Genomic DNA, 27,502 nt, shown 5'->3' with positions numbered 1-27,502 from the left:
CTGCATTTCTTCTCCCCTCAGAAGTGCACCCTCTGCCAGGGCCTTGAGGTCTCCCACATGCCCATTCTCTCCCCTTTTCTCCAGTTCAAGGCTGAGCCATTCTCAGAACCCCTGCCCTCTCCCCTCTGCTTTTCCAGATCCACTCCTCCCTCCTCCCTTGCATTTAGGCTCCTGCCTTTACTAGCTCCTCTGGCTCTTTGATACCTCTCTCTCCTATATGCCTACATTTTTTAATTGAAGTATAGTTGATTTACAATGTTGTGTTAGTTTCAGGTATATAGCAAAGTGATTCAGTTTTATATATATATATACTTCTACAGATTCATTTCCATTGTAGGTTATTACAAGATATTGAATATATAGTTCTTTGTGTCATATAGTAAGACCTTGTTGTTTATCTCTTTATATATAGTAGTGCGTATCTGCTAATCCCTAACTCCTAATTTATCCCTTCCCCCCTTTCCCCATCTATATATACCATGCCTAAAGAGCATAACCAAATACTATTTTATATTTATTGTTTCACACATGATAACTCTAACAAGAGTTTTCTGTTCCTTGAGAGCAAGAGGTCATCTCAGATCTCACTCATCCCCTTTCGATGCAGTGCAGGATGCTGAGTACCTAATGACATGCAAGGTACTATTGGATGTACCTCATCTATTGGATGAGCCTCACTTCCCGGGTCAAGGTCTTGCTCCCATGCCGTTAGAAGTTCTCTCCGGACCTAAAACGCCCTCTCTGTCCTTTTCTGCCTGGCAACTTCTGTTCATTGTCATTCACTTTCACCTCGAGTGATACCTGTACTATGTCACCTTCCTAGTCCCCTCCTCCAAGTCCTCTAAGCAGAGCTATTATTTTGGCATTGTATCTTTCTCCCCTATTAATCTGGGATCTGTGAGAACAGAGGGCAAGTCTTAATCATCTCTGTAGCCCAGAATTGTCCTTGTTCAGTGCTTGATACACGAGCCCATGATAAATGCTTACTGAGCAGATGATTACGCGAACAAGGTGCAAGGCAAATCTTTTCCGGGAACTTGCTTTGGGTCTGAGTTGAGACCTCCTTGAAGAACTCTGTGTGAGGCAGTTTCAAAACAGTAGCTGCAGGGGCTTTGCTATTCTAGAGAACTTTACCTACTGCCTCTTGAATATGAAATGCTGCCTTGCATCCAGAATTATGCTCCTCTGGGAGAATGGAATTCTGATCCATTCAGTGCAGGGCAGCGACTGAAATAGTTTCCTATATATTCTGTCTTCATAAATTCCTCCCTTACTTCTTTCCCTCCCCGCTCCACCCACCGCAAGTCCCAGACCCTTCCTATTACTCCCCCAGCCTGAAGGACATTTATGAGGCCCATCACGTGGGAAGCATGTGAGGCCTGTTCCTGCCTCTCCCTTCCCTAGCATGAGGGTCTCTTGTCCTCCTCCTTCACCGTCGCCTCCTGGGCCAAGCTCTGATATCTCTTGCCCTGTTTATGAGCTGTTGGGATTTTTCCAACAACCTGAAATGAATCTGTGAGGCCCCACAGGTAGTACAGCCTGTCTCGGGGCCATAAACCATGGCTGGGTCTTTCATCTGCCATTGCTTATGTCATAAATGAGTGGGAGAACCAGGCAAGGGGGAAGCAACAGCCCCTGAACCATTCCAGATTTTTTTTTTTTTTTTTTTTTTTTTTTTTAACAAGAGATGGGAAAGAAAGGCCCTGAGAAACATGTTCCAACTTTGTGCCAAGCAAATTCATTTCACCCTGGTAGGCTGTACGTGGAGACTTAATCTCCGGACTTTCCCTCTAGGAGTCAGATTTATGCTGCGTTTGTGTCTAAATGACCTCCAGGGATGCTGACATTTGTTGCTGGAGACAGCAAGTGGTGTTCCTTTCATCTCCGCTGAGGGGTGTCAGCTTAAATTATGAGGGATCGCTCTGGCCTGCATCTGGGTGTGGGAGCCTCTGGCAATGCCGAGGGGCTGCCCCTCCTTCCGCTTCCGCGATGTCTCTGCTGTTGGAAGGGTTTTCTTCATCCTCTGCTCTCCAGTACTCCTGCTGGCCCTGGGAGAAATCTCCTGGCTCGTTTAGAACTTTCCTTTCTCTTGGACAAATCAGTAAGTGTATATTTCAGGCACTGCCTGCTTTCATGGAGAAGTTGGCATCAGAGTCTGGCAGCCCTGCCCCTGCTGAACGAGGAGATGGGAGCCTCCCTGAACAGCCTGGAAGTTCCCCGAGGGAGTCAGAGGGCACTGCTATGCTCGTAATATTTACAACCCGGCAGACCGAAGCTGGGTGACGGTTAGCGATGGTCTGCATTCCCCTTGGCAGCTGGGTCGTGACATCTGTCTGCACTTTGGGGAATGCCCAAAGGCCCTCCATTCCTCCATCTTCAGAGTTTCTCTTGCTCAAATCTTCCAGGACACCTGAAATTCCATAGTGGTGACTGTTTGGTTGGAGGCATTCCATGTCTATGTGTTATTGACTGTGGGAGAGGACACTTCAGACCCTGCTAATCCCTGACAGTGTAGCAGATGAGCAGTGCTTCCTGCCCCCAGAGTCAGAGCGTGAAAGCCTGGAACACAGGATATGTAAGTTTTGATGGAGGACGGGTCAGGAGAGGTCTAGGGCAGGGGCCAGCAAACTCTGGTATGCAGGCCAAATCTGGCCTGGTGTCTGCTTTTGAAATATAGTTTTATTGGAACCTAGCCATGCCTATTCGTCCTGTCTGCGGCTGCTTTCGTACTACAGTGGCGGAGTTGAGTGGTTGCAATAGAGGCCATAAGGCTTGCAAAGAGTAAAATATTTTACTCTCTGGCCTTTCACAAAAAAAGTTTGTAGATGCCTGGTCTAGAGCATCTAGTGCTTCTTGGAAGGCAAAATGGGGCCCTTAGCAGACAGAAGAGAGAGATATTGAACAGCAAAAAGGAGGAATCAGAAGAAGAAAATACGCCACAAAAAAACAATAGAAACACTCCAGAGACAAATCTTAATCTCGTCCTCCCGCTGCTTCCACCCCTGCCCCCCCTCTTCTTCTGAAAACAAATGTTTTCATCTCTTTCTTCTCACAGGGATGTAGACAGAATGAATGAGCAGTCGCCTGTGATGCTCTTTACATCCTTCAAAAATGGGCACCAAGGGCTGCCCTAGGAGATGGCTCTTTCCCCCACTGCTCCTTTCTGTGGGTCTAGGATCGGGTAGCAGGTCTTGGGAACTGTGCATGTATCTTAGGCAGGGGTAAGTCCAGAGACAGGACAAAGACATCAGGGACCTCAGCCATCCACTTCTAGGGCTCCGAACAAACTTTAGCAATCACATCTTCCTTCTGGAACCAGCCCCCTGACTACCACCCCCCCTTCTTTCCCACAAGCACTCACACACACACTTTCTATAAAACCAACTCTTAGTGTGAGCCAGGGTCATGTCTGCAAAGAGAGAGGAATGAACGCTTGTGGTGTAAAACCTTAACTCCAACTCCCATCAACGTGCAACTGTTAATAACAGAAAACATGGGGCTTCCCTGGTGGCACAATGGTTAAGAATCTGCCTGCCAATACAGCGCACACAGGTTCGAGCCCTGGTCTGGGAGGATCCCACATGCCACGGAGCAACTAAGCCCGTGCGCCACAACTACTGAGCTTGTGCTCTAGAGCCTGCGAGCCACAACTACTGAAGCCTGCACGCCTAGAGCCCACGCTCGGCAACAAGAGAAGCCACTGCAATGAGAAGCCCGGGCACCGCAACAAAGAGTGGCCCCCACTCGCCACAACGAGAGAAAGCCCGCGCTCAGCAACGAAGACCCAATGCAGCCAAAAAGAAAAAGTAAATAACTAAATAAATTTATTTAAAAAAAATAACAAAATATGGGTCTCAGATTAAGATCACTTCTTTTGAAATGATGATGATGATGATTTACTAAACATCTTTCACACTCTAGACAGTGCTAAACCTTTTACATAATCATCTGATGTAATTCCAACAACACTGTTACTTTCTCCAATGAGAAAATCGAGTCTTGGGGATTTGTTCAGAATCACACGTCCTAACCGGCAAGGCCAGAATTGAAACCCGAGTCAGTATGGCTCCAGAGCCCATGCTTGTGGACACCGTGCCATCTTGTTCTCCTGAATGTTGTCAACATAAATGAGCCATTACCATGGAATCTACATAATTTTAGATTTTGCATTTTCATTAGTTACATCATCCTAGTCATCAATATACATTTGCATCAAGCTATGTGGCTGTAAAAGGATCAGACTGAGCCCGTGAGATGTTTGCAAATACCATTTTAAGGACAAAACTGGCATAAGACAAGTGGTTTCTGAAGATGATACAATTGCATTTTAAAGTAAATTCTGTGCTTTGGACTTCTCACTTATTTGTTCTAGACTCAGTTCCATGTAGTCACCTGCCTTGCAGGAGATCTACACAATCCTTGGTGTGGGGTGTCAGCCATGTTTCCTCAGAAATATTACTGAAGGCATCACCAGTACCAGAGGAGCATCCTTTTGACCCCAAAGAATCCACCAACAGAGAGAATTACTGATGTCACTAAAGACTGGGCTCTGGGGGGGGTGGTCTCTGAGCAGCATGAGGTAGGGCCCAGCAAGGCTGAATCTGCATAGTCAATGGCCTCCTTTTTTCTACCTTTCTTTTATGGGGTCTTCTTAGTTCCCTAAGGCTTTTAGTTCTTACATGCTTATTTTTTTCTTGCCATTCTGAAAACCTCCTTCTAGAAAGATCCTAAACACCCTTCAACACTGAGGTCTGACTGAGATCAGCTTACTGAATTCCTCCCCCCCCCCACACACACTCCCATCAAGGAAAGAACAGCCTAAGAATTGAAGATGCCAGAGTGGCCACTCCTTGTCATGAGGATTCTTCATTAATCTCTTCTTCATTCATCTTGTGGGTTTTTTCGTCTGTACTATCAAGGGGAGTGAGGCAGAGGGGAAAAGACATCCTTCCCACAACATCTAATAAGAGCCTCCTCTGTGCCTCTGTGTTAGTTGCTTTGCACACAGCAGCACTACTCCTATGCCACCCCCTGGTGGGTATTCTTGTCTCCAGTGCAGGCTCAGTGCAGGATGTCCTTTGCACAGCGCTGTACTTAAAACAAGGGATAGAGCTGGATGGAGACCTAGGTCTGCCTATGTCAGACCCTGTTCAATTACATTGCAAGGGTTGTGCCCTCAAGGAACTCAGAGGTTCGTCTTCCTTCACGTTCAAATTGTATGCCTAAAAGTTCATAGAGGAAAGAATCTTAGCCATTGTTCTTTCAGATAAAATAAGGTTTTTTGGCTCTGGCAGAGCCAAAAATTAGAACTCAACTGAAGTCTAAACTAAAACATTATATGCAAAGAGCATCTTTCCAGAGGAGGGGGGGATGAAGAACAAGGAAGTGTAGCTCGCACACGGTGGGTCGCCTTATCTTGGATTTCTTGAAGTGGCCAGAAGGGGATCAGAATCAGGGGACTGGACCTGGGGAAGCTCTTGGGACAAAAGTTTCTACTGGAGGAAAGAGGGCAGCTGAGCTCTGTAAAGACCCAGAGAGAAATGCGGGTCTCATTAGGGTAATGTGGGCACACAACTGCCTATGGCTTTTAATGCTGAAAGTAGGAAGGAGTCTCTCTCACATGGGTATTTCCCATATCCTAGAAGCATCTTCTTAGGAGTGTGAAGTCTGTGGGATACAAGAGGTTGCCTGGGAAAGAATGTCATATATACCGAAGGCTTTATTTCCTTCAAGTTACTGCTTGTATTGATCACTGCTTACAGAGTTGAAATAATTCACGTAAATATAGATAAATACAGTTACTTTAATAAAGAGTTATTTATTTTATAGAAGGCAGTTTTGACTAACTGCCTGTGTTATCTGTACCTGCACGTAGTCTAATGTTGGTCTTCTGTGGTCTTGTAAACAGTGCTGTTTTCTACATCCTGGCAGTGGCTAGAATTTCAGACATAGTATCTAGGAAGTTATATATAACTTATTCAGGTCTAGAGTTGAAAAATGACATTTAAGAAATATTAACCACCAACACTTACTGGGCATTTATTATATGCTAAGCAGCCTTCTGAGTGCCTTCTTGATAAACTCATTTAATCCTCACAACAACCCCAATGAAGTAGGTACTCCTGTATCTCAATTTTGCAGATAAGGAAATTGAGCCATAGAGAGTTAAGTTACTTGCCCAAGGTCACACAACTAGTACACGTGGAGCTAGGAGAGCCTCCCAAGAGAAGGTCCTGAGCTGTGATGGTGGACTTCCTGGTTCCTGTCTCCATGTTTTAGAAGTTTTTCCTTAGCCCTTCCTGGGGGCTTTGGGATCAGTATCACACAGGGTGTTGCATTCATGTCTTAAGTCATCCTTGGAACGTGGACCCAAGTGTCTTGTTATGGAATAACAGACAACTCCAGGAAGTGGCCTTAAGGGACTCAACACGTTGTTTTCTGCTTCTTTCAGGCAAAAGTGATGATGAAGAAAGTCTTTGCAAGTCAGCCCATGGGGCAGGGAAAGGAGCCGCTGAGGATGGCAAGGACCATAAGCGCCCTAAACGTCCCAGAACCATCTTGACAACCCAACAGAGGAGAGCATTCAAGGCCTCGTTTGAAGTATCCTCCAAGCCGTGCAGGAAGGTATGGGGGTGGGGGGAAGAAGGGAGGAAAGGGGACGAGGCCCCTCTTTTCTGTGTACACCCTGGACTCGTCTAGGGTGTCACTGGGCACGTGGGGGTCAGGGTGGGAGATGCTGTTCAGACAGAGTCTGGGCAGGTGGCCTTGAGCCCCGTTGGAGACTCCAGGGATCACTGCAGCTGTGGCCGGGGTCATGGTAGAATCTCCCTGTGCTTTTGGGTATGCATACCCACTCCAACTGGCTACTTGCTCATACCTTTCATTTCATGGAGAGCAATGGGGAGAATAACAATAAGAGGTTCCAGTTGGGATATAGATCGAAATGTTACAACAGAATAAAAATACAGTGGCTTGTAGCATGTATTCTTTTTCGGTCCAGTTTGTTCTGCTTGAGGTGGTGATTTTGGCATTCATCCATGTTGTGGTTCATCCATTTTTGTTGTTGCATAGTATTCCATGGATATACCATGGGCTGTTTGTCCATTCACCTGTCGATGGACATGTGAGTTGTTTCCAGCTTGGGGCTGTTACAGATAGGGCTGCTGTGAACAGTTATGTAAAAAAAAAAAAAATACAGTGACTTTATGATATAGGAGTTTATGTCTCTCTCACATCACAGTCCAGAGATGAGCAATCCAAGACTGGCCGAGAAGCTCTGTTATCCATCACATGGGTCCAAGGGGCTGCTCCAGGTGTCACCATTTTTTCCAGCCACCATGGTGGAGAAAGAGAAAGTCGGGGCAAGCAGCTGCCCTTTTAGGAACATACCCTGGGATTTTTGGCATCACTTTCACACCTCTTGCAAGGGGACTTGGGAAATGAGTCTATCTGGGTGTCCATATGCCTTGCTAAAACTTGGCGATAACGTTGCTAAGAGGAGGAAGGAGAGAATGGATATTGGAGACAATTAGTGGTCTCTGCCACAAATAGCTGCGTCCGCTTATTAAGTACCCACCATTTATTGACTCCCTGCTGTATGCTGGGTACTGTCTTTTATGCAATAAAAATAAGAAAAGAAAGTTTTCTTGAAATTGAAATTCATAGAAGAAAGACATTTTAAATTTCTTAGCATCCGTCCCTAGCATCCCATCCATGCCTCCCTCTCTGTATGAATCGGCTTTTGCTTCAATAACAAACAAAATCTTAGCGGCTCCCAGCAACCATTTATTTCCTGCCCCTGAGCTGTGGGTTGGCTGTGACCCAGCTGGGCTCAGGTTCAGGCCTGCCCCACTGGTCTCTCATTAAAGAGTCCAGGGCAGTGGCCACCTGGGGCACACGGGCCTCATGACGATGGCAGAAAACAAGAGGCCAAGTCACACTGGGTAGTCCCACTGAATGGCTCTCCTTGAATATCACCCACTTCACATCCACTTACATTCCATGGGCCAAAGCAAGTCATGTGGCTAAGCCACTGTGAGTACAGGGGGAGGCATATACCCCTCCATGGAGGAGGGGTGAGAAGGATGGATATTTGCTGAACGATAATACAGTCTCCCACCACTTCTGCCTTTTGAAAAGAGTTCTCCCACCTGCAGAAGACTTCCTTTCCCTGCCCTCGCTGCCCTCTAAGCTCTGGGAGAAGAGCTGGTAGAAAGTGAAACAGCCCCAAGGTAGACCTGCACAAGGACCAGTTCCCACTTCCTCATTGGTTTACTTGTTCTGCGTGTACTAAACTCCCAGCCTCTGTATGGCCTGTACCCAGTGCTTGTCCCTGGGCAGCGTCTAGGCCACCAGAGGGGAGGAGATGTGTACACTGGAACACTGGGGAGAAAGCTCTGAGGACCAGAACAGAGGGGCAGCCAGGAGCTGCCGGAAGAGAAAGGTCGCCTCTGTCTGGGGGATCAGGCAAGGCTTTGTGGAACAGGTGGGTTTTGAGCTGGGCCTCTGAAGGATGGATAGGGTTTCAGCAGGTGGACGTGGGCCCCTGGGCATACTGCTGTTTCAGTTGGCGTTGCAGAAGGATGTGCCTATAAAATCTTCTCTAATTTTCCTGCTTCTCCTAAGCCTCAGCCCCAGTGGCATGATAAAGATGAGCACTTCTCAAGGCCTCCAGCTTGCTCTACTTATGTGTTTATTCAAGGAGCTCCTACCATCTCATCTCCTCCTCAGAATCTAACCAAGAGGGGTCAGTGTCTCTCAGGACCACTCTTGGGAAATCTGTGCTTCTTCCCCCATCCCTTCTAGCCACTTTGCCAGCCCCTCACCAAATGCCTGTATAGAGGGCAGATGTTGAAACACGACTCTTCGTAATAGGGACCCTGATTGTCCTGTCTCTTCACAGTCCCAGTACATGTGCCTGCATCAGCACTGTCTCTCTTGCTCTGTCGGATCCCAGATGGCTCTTGTCTTATTTCCTTTGGGCAGGACTCACAGTGAATATGAACATTCATGAAACACCCAAAGTGACCTAAAGCTATGAGGGACAAAGCCAAACATTTAAGTCAGTGAATTTAGACAGAAGAAGAGAGCAAGAGAGAACCATTTGTTTTTGCAAAGTGATTTTCACCCTCAGTTCTCCTTAAGTAGGTTAATGCATATGCCTGGCATACAGCTAAAAACACAACAATAGATTTTGCTAATATCTAAGAACCACCTGAAGGCCTAATTTCCAGAGGAAGAGAAACCCAGGAACACCTCTTGGAATGCACATCAAAATTAAAGCTTATTCTTCTCTTCATTTACCTGGGTAAGGACCTTCTCTCCGCCTGAAGGAGAGCAATGTTCTTGTGTTTGGGATTTTGCTGAACACTGAACACTCGCCAGCTTCTATGTAAGATGCAGCCTGTTGGCCTCCCCGTGCACCACGTGGGGAATGTTCTGCCTTCTACTCTGAGATGCCAATGTTTCTATATTTCTAATGTTCCATTTTTTCAAGGTGAGGGAGACTCTGGCTGCAGAGACAGGGCTAAGTGTCCGTGTCGTTCAGGTGTGGTTCCAGAACCAGAGAGCTAAGGTAATCTGCTTCTCACTTCTGTCTCTGTGGGGCCGGTTTCCTGAAACAATAGTAGGACATTGTTTTTGCCAGCAGGTTTTCTGACCTCAACTCATTGGATAGAATAGTTCTCTTGATTCATAAATTTTGTGATCAGCAGTCATTTCAGCTATAGCAGCCCTGCAGAGGGGAGAGACGGGGCAGTTGTTTTAATGAGATGGCTTTTATTTTCCTAGTGGCTGTGACTGTGAATCTGGCCAGCCATCTGCATGAAGAATTACCTTTCTGTGTCTTTTGGTAAAAGCAGGTTCTTTAATTCCCATTCATTTAAGACAGATACCAGAGTTCCTTTGAAGTTGCAGAGGGAAACCTACATAGCACCCACATGATAGGTCTAAGACAACATTAGGGCACATGGAGTGGATGCCCTTACTCACCTTTCCCAGTGCTCCACCCTTCCCTGATATAGGCCCAAACCATCATATTGTCTGCTGGATCCTACCAAGGTCTGTATCTCCCTGCCATGGTCTTTTACTTATTTTAGACCTTTACTTATTTATTTTCCTACCTGTATACATGCATGAGTTAGTGGCCCAGTTCTGTACAGCCCTGATCTCTAGTGGGTGAAATGATTGGTTAAGATATCATTTCCCTCACTGAATTCCTCACACCAGGGCTGCTGGTGTGTAGTCCACGGTCCTTTCTATGAGAGGATTTCATGGTTCAATAGGTTTGAGAGGACCTATAGCCTATGGATTCATAAGCAGAGAGCATATTTGAAGCTCTGAGAAATCTCACAGTAAAGAATTTTTTAAAAAAATCTAGTGCACACACACACTTAAAATGTATGTTAATGTCTCATGGAACCCTAATGTTCCACAGAACACACTTTGAGAAACATTGGGTTACAGTGTTCCTTCTGGGAAGTTTGTGTGTTAACAGGGTGCTTTGGGAGTCAAGCTCCTTACCTAGAGGCGTGCATCTCCTGGTAGGAGTCTCTGCCACGAGGGCCAGCAGATAGGGGACTTAGGGGGACCAGCCTCATCCCAAATCATACTCTGTCAGCAGGCCCTTGCTGCGCATCTAAGCTGGGCTGAAGATCTTACATCCCCTCACATAAAACTGTCACAACATAAGCAGCAGGTTTTATTTGCTGAGAGGAAATCTCTTTTCCTGCTAAGACCAGCCACACTGTTGCTTCCCAGCCAGCTGTCTTTCCACGGCTGTAGCGTAAAAAGCCCTCAGCCACCATGCATCGGGCTCAAGGTGCTGTTCCTGAAGTGTGGCTCCTTTCCTGAGTAAAAGCAGGGGAAGGGGTCCCTCTGCTTTATCCATGAGCCGTTTCCCCCTGGCCTCGCAGCAGGAACATGCTGCAGGCCCCCTGACTTCTAATCCTGTGGTCCTCCCCTCATCAGATGAAGAAGCTGGCCCGGCGACAGCAGCAGCAACAGCAAGACCAGCAGAATACCCAGAGGCTGAGTTCCGGTAAGCTGGAGCCGCTCTCAGCCAGGCCTCTCCTGCCAGGGGCCTCCAGCCACCCAGCCCTTGGAATGACATTTCTGAGTTCCGTGAAGCCCACTCCACACCTGCTTGGGAGATGGGACATTCCAGGGAGGACCAAACCATGAGAACTGTGAGAGGGTTCTGCAGGCCCAGAACTGCGGATTAGGGGTGGCCCTACCCTCATGCAAAGTCCCTTGGCCCGGGCCCTGCTGCAGTGTCAGGGCACTGTGTCAGGCCTACCTACAGAGTCAAAGACTTGCCCACTTTCTCATCCTGCATGGCCCTCCTCCTTCCAGGCAACCACGGTCCTAGATCAATAAGAGATGGAGCTGGGGCTGGAACCTGTCTCTTTGATTCTGAGTTCCTCTTATCCACGCTGCCTTAACTCACCCTTACCTCCATGTACCTTCATTTGTTGTTAGTGTTTTTAATAGGGGTGGTGTGGGGATTGGGGAGGGTGTGAAGAGGGACAGGTTGTGGGACCCTTCGAGGAAGTTAAAAGAGAAAAAGCAAGAATAACTATATTAGAACAATGTCATTCTTAAAGGGAGATGTGCTGCCCCCTCCCCATCTCAGCTGTCCAGCAGAATTTCCTGAGTGGTCTCTTTGTACCCTAGAGCAGGGATTCTCACCCTTTAACATGCACCTAAATCACCTGGTATTTGGTAATGTATAGATTCTGATTCTTAAGGTCTTGGTGGGCCCAGAGAGTCTGCATTTTTAACAAGATCTCATTGCTGCCGGCCTTGGACCACACTTGGAAGGCCATGGAATGTGACATTGGTTGGTTGGCCTCTAAACAGTGCCCCTTGTCCTTGCATGGACCTTGCCTTGTGCTTGATACCTGGGCTAGGCTCCAACGAGAATTTGACTCTTGCAGTCAAGAGTTCTTTTTGCTTTTGACCTTCTAGGCCAAACAGTATCTTAATGGCAAGATAGATGCTCTGGGAGAGAAGTGAAGCAAGGGCACGGGCCCTGAGGCAGGGTGGAGCCACGAGCCGGTCAGAAGACCTGAATTTGCCCCAGTTCCACTCCCAGTGCTGTTTGGAGATCTGGGACCTGTCTTTCTGTCTCTTTGCACCTCAGGCTTGCATCCCTAGGGTAGGGTAATGGGGCCTGCGAGTCCTATCGCACAGAGCTGTGCACCTCAGAGAGGGTCACAGATGTGAGAGGGCTTTAGGAGGAGCCATGTAAGTTGACTCCATATAGGTCAACACGCTCAAAGGGAGGAGAATTCATCAAGGCATTATGAGAACATAAACTCCTAGTGCTTGGAACTTTGAAGAATTCTATGGGCAGCTCCTAGGGTAGACTTAAGAAGGTGGCAGATTGAGTCCCTGAGAGTTAATGGAACTGTGATCAGAGAACCATAGCAGGATGTGGAGGCAGGAACGGAGTCCTCCTTTTCTGATAAAATTCTGTACACGAATGTAGCGAGTTGTAATTCCAAAGCACATACACACGATCTCATGGAGTCTTCATATCAGCTACATGAGGTCCGCTGGGCAGTGTCGTGAAACGCACTTGACGGACGAACTCCTAGTGGGGTAATGCTGGAAGGATCTTTAGATGTATCCACTCCATTGGCTGCCAAGCCTGTGTGTAGCATCAAACGCTTTTGTTTTAATGATGTAGTTCAGGGAAGCTCTCCAAGTATAACACCCACCATGCCTATCCTTCAAGGCAATCCCTGATGGCCCTTGGTAGGGCACAGACTGGGAACCACTGATGTCACCTCAACCCTTCTGTTCTATAAATGAGAAAACCAGGATCCAGGAAGTAAAATGATATAGCCATGGTCACACAACTTGTGTGGTCATGAGCCAGTGGGGCATGTGAAGTTCAGAGCTTGTTCTGTGGCCCTCCCTCCCTCCCAGCATGTGATGCTGGGCTGCACATGGAGAATGATCTGCCTTCTTCTTTGTCCCACAGCTCAGACAAATGGTGGCGGGAGCGCTGGGATGGAAGGCATCATGAACCCCTACACTGCTCTGCCCACCCCACAGCAGCTCCTGGCCATCGAGCAGAGCGTCTACAGCTCAGATCCCTTCCGACAAGGTCTCACCCCACCCCAGATGCCTGGAGACCACATGCACCCCTATGGTAAGAGCGACTCAAGCCGTGCAGGGACCTCACACAACTTGCTTGCCTGAGTTTTTCATCCCCTCCCAGACACCTCTACGCAGTTCCTAGATGCTCATTAAAGTTCCAGAGCAGAATAAGTGTCCCACAAAATACTGCTAGAATCACCTAACTGATGGCTCCAGAAGAAAGACCAGCACACATACACATTAGTCATGCTTCCATTTATTCTCCTTTTCAAAGCTTCTTTTTTTTTTTTTTTTCCAAAGCTTCTTATTTGTTAGTTTGAATAGGAGGTTGTGTTTTCATTGTAGACCTGTTTGTTGGGATTGAACTTCCCAAGTCTTTCATTTCATGCCAGGTACCACACTTACATGTTCATAAGCATTATCAGCAGTGATATAGGCAGAGGCCTTAATTATGCAAACTCTCACATAAGAAAAAAGTATATTGAAAAGCACAGAAAACAGATGTTTGAATTGGACTCTCCTATTATGGATACTAGTAGGTGTTCTAATGTAATTCCTGAAACATAAACTGACTTGTGAAGTGAAAAGCATCTCCTTCCAGTCTCACCCCAGCCAAAACGGAGTTGCTTTAAACACAGGGAATGGGGACAGCTGAGACTTCCCCATTTTCCCAGTTTGCTGCTTAAGCTGATGTACAGAAGCTGGGGCCTGGGCATCCTGATGGGATGAGCAAGCTCTGGAGTGGAAGGCTGAAGTTCAATCTCAGTGCCCAACATAGGCCACTGCATTTTTATACAGAGAAGGTAAGTGGCCTATGTAATACATTCATCTGTACTGTGAAATCTGCAATTGTTAACCCTGATAGCTAAAAATAACGTTTTATTCCGCAAGCCTTCAAAACATTAGTATCAGAGATATATGCCTCAGTGCACAGATTATCAACTTCTTGTTTGCCTTCATTAAAAAAAATTATCTATAATGTTAAAATCAGCCCTATCTTCCCATGTGAAGCATTCAGCAGACGCTTATTAAGATCCAGCCATTTGCAGGAATGTCATTGACCAACCTCATTCATTCATACACACATAGATATATGCACGCTCCAGTGACGGCCATCCTCTTTGCTCCCTTAGAAGACTCATGTAAGGTCTGTACCTGTCTTCACCACTATGCAAAAATGGGGCAAATGACTTTTGGGGTTTTTTTGCAAATTCTTACATTTTCAGAGTCCTAGGGGTCTTGTTACATAAAGGACTTCTGTATAAATCCTTCAGTAAAATGAATAATTAAAGCCACATGACAGTTTTTATAAACTGCAGTTTTCATCTTTCCCATTTACTTGAAGTAGAGGTGAAATGTACATCCTCAAGGTTCCGGTCACAGTGGTCCCCCAGCTGTTGCTCAGTTTGCCCTCCTGGTTTCTTTTTGGTCAGAGATGTAATTTAGTTGAGTCTGGGCACCTAACCTCCCTTTCCTTTGCAGTTCAAATTTGGGGAAACAGCCGGCACTCAGTGTACTTGTGCTATTTGAAAGGACAGGTGTTATCACCACAAGTTTCGTGTGCATGATTCTCAGAGCTGATGTTTGTTTTCTTACCATCCCTCCTTCAAGAACCATTTATGTGGCCAGAGTCCTCCAGAAGCCCTTGCCCCTGTCTCTCCAGCCTGTGGTGCTATGTCTTGCCCACTCCCCACCCTCACTGTCTAGACATTCTGACATTTGCTTATGCTGCACTCCGTTTAGCACTTTGTTATATCCTAGTTCATATTATTTTCAGTTGTTGCGCTTTAGACGTGAGCCCCTCTAAGGACATCTTTTGTGGACAGGGATTATGACCCCTCCTACTCTTCTATGTAGCTCTACCCTCCCCCACCCCCTCCCCAGCACCCAGTAGAAAGCGCCCCCTGGGGGATGTGCTCAGACCACGCTGGCTGAATTCAGCTGAATTTCCCAGCACTGAATGAGTCCCTTCTTCCAGACCCTCATGCCAGTGTTTCCTCTTCATTTCAGGTGCTGAGCCCCTTTTCCACGACCTGGATAGTGATGACACCTCTCTCAGTAACCTGGGTGACTGCTTCCTAGCAACCTCAGAAGCCGGGCCCCTGCAGTCCAGAGTGGGAAACCCCATTGACCACCTGTACTCCATGCAGAATTCTTACTTCACCTCTTGAGTTCGCCCCTCGAGTTCTCCGGCTAGGCTCCCATTCTGGAACAACCGCATTACATGAGGGGTCAGCTGGCTTTAGGATGGGGAGGCAGGGAAGAGGTGGGTTGGGGAGGGAGTTTTGTCCGGGATGCTGTTGTATAATGATATGGTGTAGCTCGGCATTTCCAAAGACTGAATACATTACGGATTGCATAGTTTAATGTTTCTAATAAGAGTCTTAGTGTTAGGTATGAAGATGTGTTTATCATTAAGGACAGGGATTTTAAATATAGGCATTTTCATGCAAACTAGATACCTAGAGACCCCTAACAACTTCCCACCATTTTTGGGGAAGCTCTTTTCAAGAGGTGCATATGTCTACCCATCCACACACCCACAGACAGACAGACAGACAGATAGATAGATATGTGCGTGAGTGTGTAACCTTTCATACTTTATCATCAAAGTTTATTCCTAATTATAACAGACACCAACTGTACAGCAAAAAGTAACTTTATTTTCAGTGTGAACTATATTTAAGGAAATGCTTGATGCACTTAAGTTATAAAATGAGATAATTTACTTTTATAAACTTTATTTTGAGTTTGAAGAGACTTGTGGGCAGGCCAGAGAGCGCTGCTCCACCGAGGCCCTGTAGCTTTGAGTGCTTGAGTTAATTCTGTTTTCAGAGAGTTTCACTAAGGTCTGGAGAGCAACTCTGTGTGGCTGACAGTATTCACTGGTGGATTCTTGACTTGCTCTGTTTGAGGTGGAATCACTGGGCTTGGGTGGGACAGAACAATCCCTGATCATGTCCTTAGAAAATTTAAAGCCTAGATTCTTCAGCTTTCTTTGAAATTCAGACATGTGGCTGATGGGCAGCACTGGGAAAGTCAATTCTGCTCTTGAACTTCACCATCTGCAAGTGTGAGACGAGGCTGATAGTATGTACCTACCTCACTGGGGATGCTGAGGCTTCATTCAACCCCAGGACACGTGAGCAGGGCTGAGACTAATACCTGATATTTGCTTAAAATACAACCAGACCAGCCACTTGGCAAAGGAGGATACCTGGGGCTGCAGAGCAGGTACCCGAGGGCAACTCTGCCTGCCACGGTCCCTTCTGCAAAGCCTGCGCTGCAGATACCAGCTCAGGACAGCTTGGGGGGATGCCGGAGGCCTTCGATGGGAAGGAGGCTGTAATGGATGGGTTGGACAGGGCATCGTCATGTTCTAGACCAGGGGCTGGCAAACTACAGCCTGCAGGCCTGTGTTTTATGGCCTGCCTCCTAAGAAGAGTTTTTACATTTTTAAAGGTTGTAAAAAGCAAAGAGGAGAAAAATATGCAACAGACTGTATGTGGACCAGAAAGCCTGAAACAGTTACTATCTGTCCTGTCTGGCTCTTTTCATAAGAAGTTTGCTGATTCCTGTTCCAGATGCTCTGTTTGCTAACAACCTCTTGGAGTTCACAGAGGCAGAGGGGGTCCAGTTGGAAAGCCAGGGCTCCTCCTTCCAGCTCACTTTCCGGGCCTCTGAGCACAGAAGACCCAGCTGCCATTGTAACAGGGACAGTTCCACACCCTGTCCTCTAATTGTGGTGCTAGGATGGGCTACTTCTGTGACGGGAGGCCTCCTGAGAAACCAGAATGAGTTGATGGGGAAGACGGAGGACTCCTCCAAGAGAGGCTGAGACAGGTTTGGCCTCACTCCTAGAGATGTCACCAGTCATCAGAGCTTCGGACACAGCTACTTGCCCCCATCACTCTCTGCACGGCCAGAGGGAACACGCCCCCTTATGGTAGAGTCGATGTTGTATGATTTTTGTGCTCTTTTTTTTATAATTTATGCAAACCACCCAGAAACCCAAACCAGTCTGTTGAGTGAAATCATGCAGATGCTATGTGGCTCTGCAGGCTTCCGTGGTGAGGGTCATTTGGAGGAAAGTAGCAGATATTTTGTGAGTGAAAATGAATAGAGATCCTTACTCCACTCCTTAATGGCATACCAAGATGAAATTAAAAACCTCTTACAAATGAGCTGGTGTTTATTCAGTGGCAGGGGTTATGGGCTGGGGGCTGGGGGACCAGGATGTTTTGTCAACAGGGGGGGAAGCTTTGCATGAAGGGAAAGCGTGACTAAGTGACGACAGCAAAACAGAAGGAGAAAGCGGCTTTTACCCTCCTGCCAAGATGGACTCAGAGACCTCACTCCTTACAGATACCCCTCCAGAAGGAGGCACTGGCAACACTCCATCCTCACCAGCAAGTTCACTCAAGGCAGAGCGGCTGTGATACGCATTGTGGGAGCATTTACTTGGAAATCAGAGTCATGGGGCAGGAGAAAGAGTCTTCACGCAGGACTGAAGGCAGATGCCTTGCCAGGAACAGGGTCAGAGCAACAGACAGTGTGGCTCCCCTGATAGATTCTCCCAACATTCTCCACAAGTTTAAATGCGATGTATGGATAGGCAAAGATTATGCTTATGGAGAAAAGAAGTCAGGAAGCAGTGTGGCTGGAAGACCAGAAGACATACTCAGAGGGGAGGCACCAATTGTTCTGCATGTTCTCTCACCCACCTGCAATTGTTCAGCCCTTCCACCCCTGTCCCTGGCTCATCCACCCCATGGCAGAAGCTGGCTCTGCTTCTCACGAGGGCCTGGAAGGAGAGAGATGTGCGCAGGTGGAACCCACTTAGGAGGCCTCTATCTCAGACTGACCTCCACTAGGCCAGCCCTGGTTTTATCTCCAGCTTTCCAGAGAGAGCTTAGGGATGAGACCTTCACCCCTCATATTTGCCTACTTGACAACTACTTATCCTTTAGCATCAGCCTAGACTTGGCCTTCTCAAAGAACTCTGCAGGGCTGGGTTAAGTACCTGTGTGGAGGAACTGGGCTAATGCTACCTGCTGTGATCACCCCTCCCAATCTTATAATAGCTCCAACACAAGAGAAATTTCTATTTTTGCTCACATGAAAGGCCTGGGAGGGAGTTCGTGTGAAAAGGGCACCTTTCTTCCATCCAAGATTTCACTGGGGAATGGTTGTTTCCATTCTTTTCTCTCCCCTTCCAGCTGAAAGTGGGTGTGTCTAGATCCAAATCCAGCTCCTCCCCTTACTAACTGCGTGGCTTTGGGCAAGTTACTTCCCCTTACTGAGCCTCTGACTCCTCATCCAAAGGACAGGCAGGGTCCTTGTCAATAGCTACCTCAGAGGTGTGATGAGGATGAGTGAGAAAACACATGCAAAGCACTTAGCCTTGCACTGGGCACATGGTGTGTGCCCCATGTGTTAGCTGCTATGCCAGGGACCAGACTCTACTCTCGGGGTTTGGTCACTGATGAAAGGCTTCTGGGAGTCTCGGACCACATTTGAGGAAGAAGAAGAACACATCCAGTTTCACTTGAGAGGGAGGTTCCTAGTCAAGCCTCACCAGAGCTCCTTTAAACCTCAGTGTGGGTCTTCTATAGCCTGACTTACAGTTGTCGGGGAGTGGTTTGTTGTTTTGTTTTGTTTATTAGAGGCATGAGGATAAAATTCCAATTCCAAAGACACATTAAGAACTCTGACCCCCAAGGAGAAGCAGTCAGGTCATAGGTGATTTCTCCAGCCATCTGTCACCTGCGGCCTTAGACATTAGGGCTGAGATGAGAGTGAGAGCCCAGAGCCACAGGCTGAATAGGAGAGTTCTGAGTTGACCTAGCATGAGTGAAAATGGGAAGAAAGTGGAATGAATTTGTCAATTCCAAACTCAAAGACAAAATAAATTTTTAACTGAACCTCCATTAAAATCAAAGTATTTCTCTCCTTCTCTCCCCTCTCCCATCTCCTCACATACAAATCCAAATATATTCAGTCAATCCAAGTTGACCTGCGAACTGACATGATTTCACTAGAATAAAAACCAAGTTAATACCTTGTTTTCCTGCATCCCTTTGTTTTCCATGTTGCAACATTCTGTTCAATGACAAAAAAAGGGGAGAACTATCTTTAGGGCTCAAAAAAAGGGCCTTGAGACATTTATGCTAAAAATACAGTCCCTCTACACATGGATGATGTGGACAATTGGTGATTCCCTAACCTTGAAGTTCATGCCGTATTTGAAGTTCCCTAAATAACCTTGAGCAGGGCTGTGAGCCTCCCTTTCTTCATCTGTAAAATAGCGCCAGTGACACTTGCCTGTCTTACAGGTTGGTCACGGTGAGGGTCAAAGGAAGTAATTACGAAAGCTCTCTGTAGACACCACAGTGCTATACAAACAGGAGGGCTTCTTAGTATCTTGTCTCAGGAGGCACCTGCAGATGGACCAGTTGGGGATCATGGTATCCAGGGGAGCAGTGCTCCTGCTTGGGTGGAGGCTCCCAGCAGGGATGGCCTGGAAGGAAATCAGGGTGATGTTATCAGGACAGTGAATGGAGGATCAGAGTGAAAATATCTTATTTCCTCTCTCAGAAGGTGTGGATTACTTCTGCCACTGCCTGATGGGCCTTCTCCCCTCCAGGGGTGGATTCTGGAAAAAAAAAAAAAAAAAGGGTGGCCCAGCCCCTAATGGATGGTGCATTAGCTAATCTGTCACTGTTTTTAATCTCCCCCCCATCACCCCATGTGCCTAGGGAGGGAAAGGTGGAACCTGCCCCTGATTTGTGGTGGGAATGACCCTCCCTAGATAGTTGTGCAGCTGATCACTCTGGCCTTTTTAGCACCTTATTTATTCATGTATTTAATTCATTCAGTAAGTATTTACTGAACATCTAGAATGTGCCAGGCTCTGGGATGGGTCATAGAAATAGAGGTGAGCAGAAAGAGACTTTGGCCCTGCCCTCGTGGAGCTTACCGCTTAGTGGAGGAAATAATCAATAATCAAAAATGCTAATAAATTTAACTTGCATAGTATCAAGAGCCACCAAGAACACTAAGAGCTATAAGAGATCAGAATGCAGGGAGGCGTGACCTAGTCAGGAAGGTCAGAGAAGGCATCTGTGAGCCAGTGTTGATAGAGCTGAGACTTTTTTCATCTCTCCTAGTGCCTTCCCCCCATCAAGTATGTAGTTCTGCATCTCCTTTCTGTAAGGTCTTATTCTAACTGCCATGGGTGGAAAGAATCTGATGAACTAATGCCCTCCAAGGTGTTCAGTGATAAGGCCTAAAGAAGTTGCTTATGGTATCTTTAATGCAAAATGTCTTCAGAGTCAAAGGAACGGACCACTGTCACTCAATCAACACTGTTATTAAGCTGATTGTGGACATTTGCTGCTTTTTGGCCGTCCAGCCTCCATTCACTCTACCGATAACATCACTCTGATTTCCTTCAGGGCTTTGACCTTTCTCCATCAGGGTGACTTGGGTTGCTGTAACCAAGAAGTAGGGACATATAATCAAAGCTAGGCCAACAATTTCCTCCCAGGATTGACATCTGAGAGAGTGGCACAGAGTTGGAAGCTGGTTTGGAGTTAGTTCATTTCTGAAGGTGCTCCTGATGAGATGGCCAAACAGTTCCTGTTGTCTGGTTCCCAGAGTTGCCCTGCTCCCCATCTGTTGCCAAGACTGAGTTCCAGATACCTTATGATTCTGTGAACAATCTTTCCTGCTCTTCCAATAAAGACCCTTTTTGCCCAGGTTAGCCTGAGTTGGTTTCAGTTGCTTGCAGTCAAAAAGCCCTGACAAAGCTACTTACCTACAATTTGTGTGGTGTTTTGCCTTGTACAAAGGGTGTGTATGTGTGAGGTCCTTACCACAACCCTCTGGATTAGCCTGGGCTGGTGTTACTTCCTTCCTTTTATAGATGAGAAACCTGTAGCTCAGAGAAATTAAGTCCAAGTTTGTAGAGCTAATTAGGGTCAGAGTGCATTTTCTAATTTATTTCTCCCAGATTTCAGTTTTCTGTTGTTCCCCCAGCCCTGACTTCTAAGTGTCAAGATACGCAGAAGTTTAGAAGCACATGCATGCCAGGGATGGTGAGAGGTACAGAGAAGTTATGATACCTTTCCTCCTACAAGGAGCCTACAATCTAGTTGAAAGTAAAAGATGTGCAAACAAACTCAACATATATGCCTATATATTCCAGGTGTCAGGTTACTGGCATAGGTAATGTGTGCTTTGGGCATTCTGAAAAGAGAGAAGTTATTGGGAAAAGGTAAGGAGAGAAGAGGCTTTACCAAGAAGGTGGGGCTTGTACTGAGCCTTTGAAGATGGATAGAATTTAGAAAGGTAGCAAGAAAGAGGGAGGACATTCTAAACCAAAGGACCAGAGTGGGTACTAGTACAGAGGAAAGGATGCAAGGTTTGTTCAAGTACAGATGCATAGAGACCATTCTGGTTGGAGTGGAGGGGTGACTAATGGTGGAATTTGAGGCATTGAATGAGGTTGATGGTGAAGCTGTTGGTGACAGGAGCTTGTTGCCAGTGATTTACTAACACAGATCAAAGATATCCTATTTCAAGGTGTGGCTGAGGCTGCTAGTCATTTCCCTTAATCTATTCTCTCCTAAAACAATACCTTCCATTTCTAGCTGGTACAAAGTAACTTGGAATAAAGCCTAAGTTTCTCAAAATCCAGTGCAGTTAAGTGTGCTCATTTGGTTAAGTCTTGACCAGTGAGATAAGCAGAAGTGTCATATGGCATCTTTGAGATAACTTTCTTAAAAGACAACTGGTATGTGCCCTTCCCCTCTTCTTCTGTGTCACTGTCTTCTTCCTGGCTGGAATGCAGATATAATGGCTGGAACTGGAACAACTGTCTTGAGGTTGTGAGATGAATTTGTGAATGGAGGCCACACATGGTGACACAACAAGGTAGAAAGAACCTGGATTCCTGAGGACTTCTGAGAGCCACACTGCCATTCTAACCCTGAACTATCTATGTCCTAACATATATATGAGGGGAAAATAAACTTTCTTTTTTTAAGTTACTGTAGTTTTGTGTTTCTTTGACTCATAGTTAAGTCTAATCCTAACCCAGTTAGGAAGAAACCCAGGCTCATTTTGTTCCCCTCCTGTGGATAAAAAGTGAAATGTCCAGACAATATATTCCTAGGTAATGGGAGTCAACTGGGGCAAGGCAGATAGATGGTGGAATGATAGTCTTATGATTTTAGAATATACAGATGATCTAAAAAGCACAGACTTTAGAGCTGGGTCCTCCTGTCCCTTGAAGAAAGGGATGTCAAGGTAGCTTTTTTATCTGCTCACCTCATCACAAATTTCTCTAAATATCTTACATATATTTGGGCATCTACAACCAATGTGGAACTTGTTCAGATTACCCAGCCTCCTGAAGGAGAATGAACAGGCAATTCTATACACTGTTTCCTACATACCCCAGTTTTAGCCACCAGTGTAGCTGTAAAAATCATTTATATATATATATATATGTATATATATCACATACATATACATTCATATTCATGATTTAAATTATTCACATATATATGTATACATACATGCATATATATGTATGTGTATAAATACCTGTATTTACATATGCATATGTATATACATAATATGTATACACACACACATATAACACATATTTATGAGGAGATTTGGCCAGAAGTCACACTCCCGTGGCTGAACAGGTATTTTCTCTTAATCCTAGCCCTAAGCTGTAATTTGGACAAACCCTAAGAATGGTTATATCTGTGTGTGTTGGGGACCCAGAAGACATGAGAGTTGAAAAGAAGCAAAATGCTCTTTTAATTTCCTGTGATACACAGGCTGCTTCCTCCAACCATCTGCTATAATCTGGGTGAAAAAGCAGAAAATAGGAGGCTGAACTAATTAGTCTACGGAAATTTGCTCCTACTCTGAAGTAGGAAAAAGGACGTAAAGACACCTAAGGCATCTGGTCTACCTTATTCTGCCTTGAACAGATAGACCTGGGTGGAGGACCAATCTAATATGATTAGAAGAGAATTAAGGCATTTGGGAGGCCAAGTGGAGTTGATTGATCACAAATCATACATCATGCCAATAACAAACAATTTATTGATTTTAGAGAGGAAACTTTGTTCCCGTAGTCTCATGTTTCTGTGAGGAGAATTCCACTGGAGAAACACTTCTGGCCTCTTTCCTCCCCTCTAACTTCCTTCTCCCTGAAGGAATTGCATAAAATATCTGAATGATGGTTTGGGGAAAGGAGCTGAGCATGCATGGCCCAGCCTGCTGAGTCTGTGAGTCTTTGGTGTCTCTCTGTGGCCTGGACTCAGCATTAGGTGTTCCTGGTTCATCCATGTGGAAGGTTCCTGGGACAGAAATGCAGTTTGGGGAACAGTTCCACTTAAGGCAATTGTGTTATGGATCTTGAATGTGGCTACAGATCTAAACTTCATCCTTTAATTAGATTTCCCAATAAAGCTGATTTTTTAAAAAATCTCCATTTGGCTGATTCCTTTATAATATTTGCTGGTTAGTCACAAACTTGGGAATCAGAACCAATGATGTTATTTATTATTCCCCAAAACTCCAACAATTAAATACCCATTAGACCTACCATAAAAGTTTAGCAATTGCGTGGCAAATCTAAATGAATTTATTCATTCATCCACTCAACATTTTAGGCAAACTTTTTCAGAGCTATCTCTGTGCCAGTCACTAGGCTAGAATAGTGAGTATGAATTTTAATTTGACAACTCAGCTTTATAAGAAGCATATCTGTCTTATTTTCTATATGGCAACCTAGTCTAGTTTCAATCCCTTTTCCTCTAGGTTGGGTTTCCCTCTCCTTGGCCATGTTATAGTCTTGGGTCTTGGGCAGGGTCAGTGTAGCCAAAGATTAAGAGAAAGGGGCCCATCTGGTGTTGGCTGTCATCCCAAGGTGCCCATCACCATGGTCAATGCCATCTACCTTCTTCATAGCTGTCAGGGTCCTGACCTACCTTGCAGTGGTTTCTATTGGGTCTTCTGATAACATTACTAGGAAACCTATGTGCTTTCCCACCCTTTTCCTTCTCCTAATCAAGCCAGGGATCCCCCCCCCCCTTTTTTTAACATCTTTATTGAGTATAATTGCTTTACAAGGGTGTGTTAGTTTCTGCTGTATAACAAAGTGAATCAGCTATACATATGCATACATGCCCATATCTCCTCCCTCTTGCATCTCCCTCAGGGATCACTTTTTAATATGAGAAAAAGCTTTTCTTCATTATGTTTTCAATCAAGACATTTTCCCCCCATGTCCTGAATCCTTACTCGTTTGCCTTTATTTAATTCTGCTGCAATAGAATAAAATAATATTTTAGAGTCACATATTTTCCTGCCTCACTAGGTTCTGGAAATAATTAATCTTTCCCCACAGAGCATAATTCTAGCTGGTGAGAAAAGGTTTGTAAATAAATCCTTATGATATAATTGGACTTTTCGCAGGGGTGTGTGCAGAGTTCCACAGAGACAAAGTGAAGAAGGAGGGTTAGGAATGACATCATGGTGGAGGTGATATCTAATTGGGACCTTGAAAGATGTGGGGAATTCCAGGAATAGAGGGGAGGACAATCCAGAAAGAGCAGAACACAGCATTGGGGGGACCGCTATTGTGGCTACAACACTGCAGGCAGGGGAAGAGGGGTTGGGGAATGGCTGACCCAGGGCTGTGAAATTAAATTATGGCCTTGTGGGCTGGGAAGGACCTCAGATGCTTCCTTAGCAGATGGGACCTCATCTACCAGGCATTAGAAGTTTTTCAATTCAACAAACATCTCCTGAGCATTTACGAGAAAGAGACACTGCTATGGGATGCCATAAAGATAGACACAGCTTCCATTCTTATAAAGCTTAAAGGTTAGTAAGGAGGCATGGCATATTATTAAGTATTTTTAGTATATTTATTTAAGAAAATATTTGACAGTTTATTTAACAATCTATATGAGACAGATACAAAACAAAATACAGTCAGCAATACAAAACAGAGACTTAAAGTATAGATTGCAACAAGTCAGGACTCCAAACATGTCAGCCAGCTGGGTCCCTACAACCCCCAACAGTCAGATGTTTGGAAGACCTAGGGTGATGGATTAAACTTTTCACTTTTCGTTCAGACATTGACCAATGGAGAAACAGACACAACTTAGACAGATATGACCTCAGTTCTCTCTTTTTTTCCCCACGGAGATGGGGAAACCAGTGTAGAAAGAGCACAAGAGCACTCTGGATTCAGACATGCTTGCTTTGTCATTCTGCCACTTCTAGCCACACGTTTTCCCCCTCAAACCTCTGTTTCTTATCACTCAATGGGGATAAAGATGCCTGGTTGCCAGATTGGTATGAGGCGTAGAAGCATGCATCTGTAGCAGCATTTAATCTGGGGGCAATTATTGTGGTCACTCTGGGCAAAGTAATGGCCTGGCGTAGGGGGATGGGAAAGAGGAGAAAGGGTACTAATTGGGGGGAGGATTTCGTGGCAGAAGTCGCAGGACTTGATCACTGATCAGACAAGGGAAGAAGAGAGATTAAAGACCTTTCGGACCTGATTGATAGAAACATGGGAATGCCTTTTAAAATCGGCAACACCAAGTAAATCTTACCACGTCCTGTCTTCCTTTGTGGAGGAAGATTGCCTTTGATGAATACAAACACAGAACACGGAACTGGGTTCGAACCAGCCTTTGTGGGATGTCAGGCTCGTGTCTGGGATCCAGCCCGGCCAGGGGAACGGCTCAGACGGAGTTTTTCCGGGGAGGCTGCTCCATGCCTGCCATCATTCCAGGGCTGCTGCTGACAACTCTGGCAGAGCAGTAAGCTGGAGAGGCTCAGAGATGGGGATCTTCTGGGGGGAGATTCCAAGGGAAATGAAGGTCTCCTCAGGTGCAGGAGGGTGCGCAGAGGAGAAAGGATGAATTCGGGATTGACCTTCCTCTGGGGATTGGGACATTCCATCAACAACCCCTCTTTTGTCCTCAGATCTTGCCTGATGGCCAGGCTGAGATTTGCTGGGAGATTATCTTTCAGGTGGGGAGTTCCATGTGATATTATCAGGAGAGGGCAAGAGCCTGCTCTGAGTGATCTTATGTTAATTACCTCGCTTTGCAAAGGCAGGCAGAGACCTTGGCTTGGAGTTAAATGGAGGGGTTTCTAGCCAAGTGAACAGTCATTATGGGGCAGAGAAATGACTCAAACCAGGGCCTCTGCTAACCTGAACATCAGATGGTGAAGTGAGGCTGCAGTATACTGAAGTGTCCACTAGGAATATAATATGAGCCACTTGTGGGTTTTAAAATTTTCCATTAGCCATGTTTTAAAAAAAGTAAGAAGTAATGGGTGATATTAATTTTAATAATATATTTTATTAAATCCCATATATTCTAAATATTATTTTTCAACATGTCCCACTAGCCACGTTTCAGCTCCTCAATAGCCACATGTGGGCAGTGTCTACTGTATCAGACAACACACATGTAGATAATTTGGGCCAAAAAATTTTCAAATACCAAGTGAGTGGCAAAAAGGAAGATGCTGTAGTTCTAGCTTGAAATGCCTGAAAAAGCTGTTCCATTGAAAATGCAATGTATTAGCATTTCCCTCGTGTTACTGGCTAAGGGCACCGTAAATTGAATTCTCTAACTTTCTTGCATCATCTCTCTCTTTTCTTCTTTCTACCTCCTTTTACCCCGTATTTGCCAAAAATAAAATGCTAAAATATTGAGAGAACAAGAACTTGGTCATGTTTGTGTATCATCATTCAAGAGGAATCATAGCACATAGTTGTTGAATCTGGATAAATCTGACCACCAGCTGGCATAAAATCTTTTCTACATTTCATTCCTTAGGGTAGCTACCTACAGTTTTTGAATTCACTGGGTAATTGCTTGCTCCTTGGCCTATTTATGCAGCTGACTATTCTATGTCAACTGGTCCTGGATGTCCTTAACTAGGGAAGACATATCAGGGACAAACAAAAAATGACTAGTTATTTCCTGCTAGACATCATCTCCACATCTCTTACCTCTATTTCCCAGCACAGTGCCTGGAATATACCAGACATTTGAAAACTATTCGCTGAATTAAATAAAATTTCCAAGATGTAAGCACTTGGCCTTTGCTCTAGAAAAATGGAGAAAGCTATACTTCATTCAGATGTAAAGCCAGCAGGGGGGACTGCTCAGTCACCAGAAGAGATGGGTGTCACTGGGTCAGCTGTTCATTTATTTCTTCAGCAAACATATCTGAGCTCCAAAGATGTGTGTGCCTGGCGTTACATTCTGCATCAGTGTATAATGATGAATCACATGAGCCCCTGCCCTTGTTCAAAAGAGAAGCGGGT

The 27,502-nt window shown here is 45.6% G+C and overlaps 1 protein-coding gene across 1 annotated transcript in view; it reads left to right on the top strand.

Annotated features, from left to right (window-relative positions):
- The window catches only part of LMX1A (LIM homeobox transcription factor 1 alpha), a 156,215-nt gene extending 138,930 nt beyond the window's left edge, over positions 1-17,285 (top strand). Inside the window, exons 5-9 of the mRNA XM_059059746.2 lie at positions 6,452-6,624; positions 9,497-9,574; positions 10,969-11,038; positions 12,989-13,159; positions 15,118-17,285. Of these exons, the coding sequence (XP_058915729.1) occupies positions 6,452-6,624; positions 9,497-9,574; positions 10,969-11,038; positions 12,989-13,159; positions 15,118-15,278 (653 nt within the window). The 3' untranslated portion in view covers positions 15,279-17,285. The remainder of the gene's footprint in view (positions 1-6,451; positions 6,625-9,496; positions 9,575-10,968; positions 11,039-12,988; positions 13,160-15,117) is intronic.
- The last annotated feature ends 10,217 nt before the right edge of the window (positions 17,286-27,502 follow it).

This window comes from Kogia breviceps, chromosome 1 (assembly GCF_026419965.1).
Source record: "Kogia breviceps isolate mKogBre1 chromosome 1, mKogBre1 haplotype 1, whole genome shotgun sequence".
In the NCBI taxonomy this organism is placed as follows: Eukaryota; Metazoa; Chordata; class Mammalia; order Artiodactyla; family Physeteridae; genus Kogia; species Kogia breviceps.
Note: the sequence above shows the minus strand (reverse complement) of the source record. Positions and strands in the feature narration are given on the sequence as shown.